This window comes from Oncorhynchus mykiss, chromosome 7 (genome assembly GCF_013265735.2).
Source record: "Oncorhynchus mykiss isolate Arlee chromosome 7, USDA_OmykA_1.1, whole genome shotgun sequence".
Classification (NCBI taxonomy): domain Eukaryota; kingdom Metazoa; phylum Chordata; class Actinopteri; order Salmoniformes; family Salmonidae; genus Oncorhynchus; species Oncorhynchus mykiss.
Window position 1 is genome coordinate 60,016,180 of NC_048571.1, and position 8,616 is coordinate 60,024,795.

General features: G+C 43.4%; 1 protein-coding gene across 2 annotated transcripts in view; it reads left to right on the plus strand.

Moving 5' to 3' along the window:
• The window catches only part of LOC110528133 (FYVE, RhoGEF and PH domain-containing protein 5), a 43,907-nt gene that overhangs the window by 22,092 nt on the left and 13,199 nt on the right, over positions 1 to 8,616 (plus strand). For both annotated transcript variants that reach the window (XM_021609954.2, XM_021609955.2), the window contains exons 8-11: positions 6,558 to 6,645; positions 6,916 to 6,966; positions 7,600 to 7,658; positions 7,856 to 7,927. In XM_021609954.2, coding sequence (XP_021465629.2) covers positions 6,558 to 6,645; positions 6,916 to 6,966; positions 7,600 to 7,658; positions 7,856 to 7,927 — 270 coding nt within the window. The remainder of the gene's footprint in view (positions 1 to 6,557; positions 6,646 to 6,915; positions 6,967 to 7,599; positions 7,659 to 7,855; positions 7,928 to 8,616) is intronic.

Genomic DNA, 8,616 nt, shown 5'->3' on the forward strand with positions numbered 1-8,616 from the left:
TAGGTGTTTTTTGTTGATTACGCGGTTGTTGTTGGTTGGGTGGTTGTTGTTGGGTGGTTATTGTTGTTGGTGGGGCGGTTGTTGTTGGTTTGGTGGTTGTTGTTGGTTGGGTGGTGGTTGTTGGTTGGGTGGTTGTTGTTGGTTGGGTGGGTGGTTGTTGTTGGTTGGGTGGTGGTTGTTGGTTGGGTAGTGGTTGTTGTTGGTTGGGTGTTGGTAGATATGGAGGTTGGGTGGTTGTTGGTTGTGTAGTGGTTGTTGTTGGTTTGGTAGTGGTTGTTGTTGGTTTGGTAGTGGTTGTTGTTGGTTGGTTTAGTGGTTGTTGGTTCAGTGGTGATTGATGTTGGTTGGGTAGTGGTTGTTGTGGTTGGGTGGTTTTTGTTGATTAGGCGGTTGTTGTTGGTTGGGTGGTTGTTGTTGGTTGGGTGGTGGTTGTTGGTTGGGTGGTTGTTGTTGGTTGGGTGGTGGTTGTTGGTTGGGTGGTTGTTGTTGGTTGGGTGGGTGGTTGTTGTTGGTTGGGTGGTGGTTGTTGGTTGGGTAGTGGTTGTTGTTGGTTGGGTGTTGGTAGATATGGAGGTTGGGTGGTTGTTGGTTGTGTAGTGGTTGTTGTTGGTTTGGTAGTGGTTGTTGTTGGTTGGGTGGTTGTTGTTGGTTGGGTGGGTGGTTGATGTTGGTTATGTTGGTTGTTGTTGGTTGGTTGTTGTTGGTTGGGTAGAGGTTGTTGTTGGTTGGGTAGTGGTTGTTGTTGGTTGGGTGGTTTTTGGTTGGGTAGTGGTTGTTGTTGGTTGGATGTTGTTAGATATGGTGGTTCGGTGGTTGTTGTTGGTTCGGTGGTTGTTGTTGGTTGGGTGGTGGTTGTTAGTTAGGTGGTTGTTGTTTGTTGGGTAGTGGTTGTTGGTTAGGTGGTTGTTGTTGTTTGTTGGTGGTTAGGTGGTTGTTGTTGGTTGGGTGGTAGTTGTTGGTTAGGTGGTTATTGTTGGTTATGTTGGTTGTTGTTGGTTGGTTGTTGTTGGTTGGGTGGGTGGGTGGGTGATGATTGTTGTTGGTTGGGTAGAGGTTGTTGTTGGTTGGGTAGGTGTTGTTGTTGGTTGGTTAGTGGTTGTTGTTGGTTGGGTGTTGTTAAATATGGTGGTTTGGTGGTTGTTGGTTGGGTAGTGGTTGTTGTTGGTTGGGTAGGGGTTGTTTTTGGTTGGGTAGTGGTTGTTGCTGGTTGGGTAGTGGTTGTTGGTTGAGTGGTGATTGTTGTTGGTTGGGTAGTGGTTTTTGGTTAGGTAGTGGTTGTTGTTGGTTGGGTAGTGGTTGTTGTTGGTTGGGTAGGGGTTGTTTTTGGTTGGGTAGTGGTTGTTGGTTCAGTGGTGATTGATGTTGGTTGGGTAGTGGTTGTTGTGGTTGGGTGGTTTTTGTTGATCAGGCGGTTGTTGTTGGTTGGGTGGTTGTTGTTGGTTGGGTGGTGGTTGTTGGTTGGGTGGTTGTTGTTGGTTGGGTGATTGTTGTTGGTTAGGTGGTTGTTGTTGGTTGGGTGGTTGTTGTTGGTTGGGTGGGTGGTTGATGTTGGTTATGTTGGTTGTTGTTGGTTGGTTGTTGTTGGTTGGGTAGAGGTTGTTGTTGGTTGGGTAGTGGTTGTTGTTGGTTGGGTGGTTTTTGGTTGGGTAATGGTTGTTGTTGGTTGGATGTTGTTAGATATGGTGGTTCGGTGGTTGTTGTTGGTTCGGTGGTTGTTGGTTGGGTGGTGGTTGTTAGTTAGGTGGTTGTTGTTTGTTGGGTAGTGGTTGTTGGTTAGGTGGTTGTTGTTGGTTGTTGGTGGTTAGGTGGTTGTTGTTGGTTGGGTGGTAGTTGTTGGTTAGGTGGTTATTGTTGGTTATGTTGGTTGTTGTTGGTTGGTTGTTGTTGGTTGGGTGGGTGGGTGGGTGATGATTGTTGTTGGTTGGTAGAGGTTGTTGTTGGTTGGGTAGGTGTTGTTGTTGGTTGGTTAGTGGTTGTTGTTGGTTGGGTGTTGTTAAATATGGTGGTTTGGTGGTTGTTGGTTGGGTAGTGGTTGTTGTTGGTTGGGTAGGGGTTGTTTTTGGTTGGGTAGTGGTTGTTGCTGGTTGGGTAGTGGTTGTTGGTTGAGTGGTGATTGTTGTTGGTTGGGTAGTGGTTTTTGGTTAGGTAGTGGTTGTTGTTGGTTGGGTAGTGGTTGTTGTTGGTTGGGTAGGGGTTGTTTTTGGTTGGGTAGTGGTTGTTGGTTGAGTGGTGATTGTTGTTGGTTGGGTAGTGGATTTTGGTTAGGTAGTGGTTGTTGTTGGTTGGGTAGTGGTTGTTGTTGGTTTGGTGGTGATTTTTGTTTGTTGGGTAGTGGTTGTTGTTGGTTGGGTAGGGGTTGTTTTTGGTTGGGTAGTGGTTGTTGCTGGTTGGGTAGTGGTTGTTGGTTGAGTGGTGATTGTTGTTGGTTGGGTAGTGGATGTTGGTTGGGTAGTGGTTGTTGTTGGTTTGGTGGTGATTTTTGTTTGTTGGGTAGTGGTTGTTGTTGGTTGGGTGTTGGAAGATATGGTGGTTGAATGGGTTGGTCTATAATGTGAGAGGAGATGATAAATGTTTCTTTTCCACGTCAGAAGCACCTATATAGAGGCACTGTTACAACAGGTATGACTGGCCACTTTCTAGAGGCAAGATATTTCAATGCCTTTCAAATGATAATCGTTGTCATGAGTGTTAATGAAGACATTTTGTTTGGTCTAGTAGGCTATACTCTATGTTACTGCCAGATCTGGCACAGAGATGTATGATAATGGCTCTGGTCAGGGAGTCAGATAGAGACCCTGAATTTTAGTGACAATTGACATCCTTTGCAGAAGCGTTTCGTAGTCATGATGTCTTGACTTTCTAATGGATTTGGTGTAAAATTGATTATTTAAAATGAAATGAAATATACATACAAATAAATGAAAAGGCTAGATCAGAATCAGGTGTCTTACCTTTAACATAAAGAGTGATGTCTCTGTATTCTCTATTTAAGCAATTAGGCCCGAGGGGGTGTGGTATATGTCCAATATACCACGGTTACGGGCTGTTCTTATATTGGCCATATACCACAAACCCCTGAGGTGTCTTATTGCTATTATAAACTGTTAAACAACGTAATTAGAGCAGTAAAAAAATGTGTTTTTTCAAACCCGTGTTATATGGTCTGATGTACCATGGCTGTCAGTCAATCAGCATTCAGTGCTCAATCCACCCAGTTTATAATATTGATTATACACCTGTAATCTCCCTGATCCTTCTCAGTGAGCTCTGAGAGGAGGACAGAGGTTTCCAGGAGAGTTCTCAGTATCAAACATCTCCACTTTGTCTCTGTAGAGATCATCACTCTGGGTTAATGACATCTCAGGTCTCTTTCCATCCTAGAGTTTAGTCCATGTGATGCTGTCAGGCTTAGTCTGAGGGTCAGTACAGGAGCAGGGTATGAGAACAGACTGGCCTGGTGATCTAACTACTGTCTATCCAGCTGGGTTTCAGCTTTAAATCAGCTTCTGGTTTTCACAGGCAGCTCGTTTGAGTGTCAGCCATAAGTCACAAGATCAAGAAGTGGACAGATAATGTTAATACTGTACAAAGGCATATTTTTAAATCAAATGTATTACACGTATAAGATCTTATTCTGTTTTTCCTTTTGATGAAGAAAACCTGTTTCTTCAAGTCATCATCCTATAAGATTAGATGAAGTGTTGCCTCATCATTAACATGTTGTAAATGTCTGAATGTCAATGAACACAGTTCCTATCTCATTTGCTTTGTTTGGCTTTTAGTATGGACAAAGTAAAGATCTTCATACATACATTAAGCAAGATCCATTGAGCAAGATAACTCCATTCACAAAGCAGAACGACCGAAAGGAGTCTGTTTTATTAACCACATCAACATGTATTGTAATTGCCAGGCTTTGAATGGTTGAGGTGTTGGTCTGTAGTCCTCTTCTTCAGTAGCACCACTGTAACCACAGAGTTGAACATGATTGTAGAAACCACAGCAAAGGGGAAGTATTGAAGGGGTCTGGTTTCTGTCAAAATCATTCAGATCGTAAGCAACCATGAGCTATCCATGAGTGTGTGAGCTACCGTGCATATTGGATAAGTGCAAAAGTCTCTGGATATCTGCATGCTCCAGTTTATATTGCATGCATTGACGGCATTCCCTTGCAGTACATTATAAGGAGTTGATTGTAGTGTACTTCTAGTGTCTTCATTGACATCCATACTGTAGCTAAAAATGGAGCATGGTGCATTCTGGGTATAGGAGTGTATTGATCTTCAGGCTGTGTAGAATAAGAGTCCTATTGATGCTTATGCCACCTTCAGAAGTTGATACTCCAGCCTTATAGAGGATGAGTGTTGAATGAATCTGGGATGAGAGAAAGAGCCCTCCTCCCCCTCTCTCTGCCCATTCCCTTTAACGGATCTCCCATCAGAAGCTCCTGTGTGTATCATGTACAGTCACCATGATGAAGCTCCTGTGTGTATCATGTACAGTCACCATGATGAATCTCCTGTGTGTAACATGTACAGTCACCATGATGAATCTCCTGTGTGTATCATGTACAGTCACCATGATGAATCTCCTGTGTGTATCATGTACAGTCACCATGATGAATCTCCTGTGTGTATCATGTACAGTCACCATGATGAAGCTCATGTGTGTATCATGTACAGTCACCATGATGAAGCTCCTGTGTGTATCATGTACAGTCACCATGATGAAGCTCCTGTGTGTATCATGTACATTCACCATGATGAATCTCCTGTGTGTATCATGTACAGTCACCATGATGAATCTCCTGTGTGAATCATGTACAGTCACCATGATGAATCTCCTGTGTGTATCATGTACAGTCACCATGATGAAGCTCCTGTGTGTATCATGTACATTCACCATGATGAAGCTCCTGTGTGTATCGTGCACAGACACCATGATGAAGCTCCTGTGTGTATCATGTACAGTCACCATGATGAAGCTCCTGTGTGTATCATGTACAGTCACCATGATGAAGCTCCTGTGTGTATCATGTACAGTCACCATGATGAAGCTCCTGTGTGTATCATGTACAGACACCATGATGAATCTCCTGTGTGAACTGAAACAGATGAAGTTGATATGGTTGGTGTTACTGTACAGTATGCTACAACTGTGTGTGTGTGGAAAGGGAAAGGGGGATATCTAGTCAGTTGTACAACTGAATGCATTCAACTCAAATATGTCTTCCGCATTTAACCCAACCCCTCTGAATCAGAGAGGTGCGGAGGGCTGCCATAATCGACATCCACGTCTTGTATGTTCTGTGTATGTGTTAGTGCTGAGCAATCAGTGCTTTTTGAGGTCAGTTTGGTTTCGGTTCATTTATTAAAAAATAATCACAGTTTTTCAATTTAGATTTAGATTATATTTAGGCATTAAATGCACTATGCATTATGTGGGTTGAATGCTGTAACACAGAATAAAACTATTAATACAAGTACCGTGATGGTAGTGACGGCTCATTACTGCTTATTACTTATTAACCATCATTTATTCACATTACGTCACATTAATAAAATATTTCAGTTGTTATTACATTTGTTTATTTGATGACTTTATTATTTCATCCCAAGTCATCATCTCATCTCTATAGAGCTGCTGCTTAAAGCTGTCTGACAAAATCACTATTTTAGTAGTTCTTTAAAGTAAATAAGGCATACTTTATGACTGCTGAATACCAACTATCAATCACTTAGGTCATGTATTTTCAGGTAGAGATCCCTCACGAAGCAACTGTTCTGTATCCCTCTCCATCGTGCTTTATTCTGTCTCTTCTCTCCATGTCTGTCCCACAACGACTGGACAAGTAGACGCACAGTGTTTTATGGCCATGGTAGTTCATTTCCATGTTATTCTGTACTACATCGCACAGTTCGAGCTTGATCTGATTTCTCTCTAGAGAAACTGCATTGAGCTCACCGAAAAAAACGTACAAAATGGAATTCAAATAATGAACCGACGTCAGTCAATTAGTTGTTTAAAAAATGAAAAATAACTGACATTTGGTGTATCGCTCGCCACTCGTGTGTGTGTGTGATTGGTTGCATTGCTGCTGGCTAGCTCTCCCTTATCAAATCAACATATTTCTCTGCCAGGACTTGATTTGCGATCCATTCTGTTTGTGTGGGTAGTATGAAATAGGGTGTGCATGTGTTTGTGTGTGTGTGTGTGTGTACATGCTTGTTTGTGTGTGTAAGAGTACAAGTGTATGGGGATGTTTGCGCAGGGGACTGTGAATGCTGACCAGCACTCTGTTGAGTTATTGGTCCTGGCTCGCCACATAAGTGACTTGGGATTCTGCTGAAATATCTCTTCCCACCATCTCTTTTTCTCTCTTTCTTTTCTCTGTCTCTACTTCGTCTGTCAGTGCAAAAGCTAATTTGGTCAATGTTTCTCTTAAGACATTTCGGGATGATATGGACATAGGAAATAGTTTTGTGTGATGAGTATCAGTAACATGGGTGTAGGTGAGGCCCAGGACTGAGTGTGTGTCTGTCTGTCTGTCCCAGCAGCAGAGTCCAGCAGGGGACAATGTCTCTCTGAAACACCAGCTTCTGCAGGTCATCGTACGTGTGGCTCAATACCGCATGCTCCTCACCGGTAAGTGTTTGCGTGTGTGTGTGTGTGTGTGTGTGTGTGTGTGTGTGTGTGTGTGTGTGTGTGTGTGTGTGTGTGTGTGTGTGGGTGGGTGTGTGGGTGTGTGTGTGTGTAAAAGTATGTCATAACGTACACATTTATACATCAGACAGTCTTCAGATGAAAATGATCTCATTATGTCTGATTGTACCGGGGTTTTATTAATGGTCATGTGTCTTTCACTTTGTTTGAGTCTTTTCTTAATTGCTGCTGCTTGTTTTCCTCCTGCTCCAGATTACCTCAACAACCTCTCCCCAGACTCCAAAGAATACGAAGACACACAAGGTACAGTGGGGCTCTGTTGTAAGCCCTAGCCATGTATAGCACCTATTTACTCTGCATTGTGTTATTCACAAGAGGGCCATGTCAGTTCTGTTTCTATGTGTTTATAAGGGATTTATTTGGCATTCTTACCTTACTAGGGAGCCATTTGTCTGTTTTTCTGTGTATTTGTGTTGGTGTGTAAATAACTAGGTAACCATTTTGGCTCTCTTGTCTCTGTGTGCTGTATGTGCAATTCATGAGTGGGTTAACCACTGTGCTATCTCTAGCCACTAGAAAAGCCACTTCCAGCCCAGATGGGGTGGGTGGGTGGGTGTGTGTGTGTGTGTGTGTGTGTGTGTGTGTGTGTGTGTGTGTGTGTGTGTGTGTGTGTGTGTGTGTGTGTGTGTGTGCGTGTGTGTGTGTGTGTGTGTGTGTGTGTGTGTGAGAGAGAGAGAGAGAGAGAGAGAGAGAGGAGGAAAATTGTAGGGATGTTATCTATGTGTATGGGGGACAAGGCTGGAATGAACACCTCATGAAATATGAGAATAGTCTCTGGTGAACATGTCCCTCTCTGGTTCTCTGTGTGTCTGATGTGTTTCATTTTGCGTTAACGACAACTCGTTGCTTGCGTCTTGTCACTGTCTCCTCTCTCAGCTGCTCTGGTGGTAGTCTCAGACATTGCAGATCAAGCCAATGACAGTTTGAAACATGGGGTGAGTTTCAAGAAGAGTGTCTTTCAACATAGTGTGTGTTTGTTATGTGTGTGTGTGTTTGTGTTTGTTGCGTGTATGTTTGTTTTGTGTGTGTGAGAGTGCTTGTAAGAGAGAGTGCACACATGTAGTGTTGTTATTTGGTAGTTATTGCTGAACATGGCATGTCTCTCCCTCCTCTCTCTTTCTCACTTTCTCAGGAGAACCTGCTACGTCTTGTCAACATAGAGTACAGTGTTGGAGGCCAGAGGGATCTGCTCCAGCCTGGCAGGGTAAGCTCCGTCCTGTCTGCCTGCCTGATAACACCATTGTTTCTGCCCAGGGCCCCAGGCAATGGTACACCCTCTCCCCCCTCCAACCTCTACCGCTCCATCCCGCCCGTGTCGACCTTTATATAACCAGTCAGCTGGGAATCCCCTGGCCCTCTCTCTGTGTCTGGGTGGAGAAGAGCAGACACACTCTTTAAAGCCCTCTCTCCAACCCTCTTGCTTCTCATGTGGCACACTGTCCTTAATTGCCATTTCATCTACTACAGTGGGGCAAAAAAGTATTTAGTCAGCCACCAATTGTGCAAGTTCTCCAACTTAAAAAGATGAGAGAGGCCTGTAATTTACATCATACACTTCAACTATGACAGACAAAATGAGAAAAAAAAATCCAGAAAATCACATTGTAGGATTTTTAATGAATTTATTTGCAAATTATGTTGGAAAATAAGTATTTGGTCACCTACAAACAAGCAAGATTTCTGGTTCTCACAGACCTGTAACTTCTTCTTTAAGAGGCTCCTCTGTCCTCCACCTGTTACCTGTATTAATGGCACCTGTTTGAACTTGTTATCAGTATAAAAGACACCTGTCCACAACCTCAAACAGTCACACTCCAAACTCCACTATGGCCAAGACCAAAGAGCTGTCAAAGGACACCAGAAACAAAATTGTAGACCTGCACCAGGCTGGGA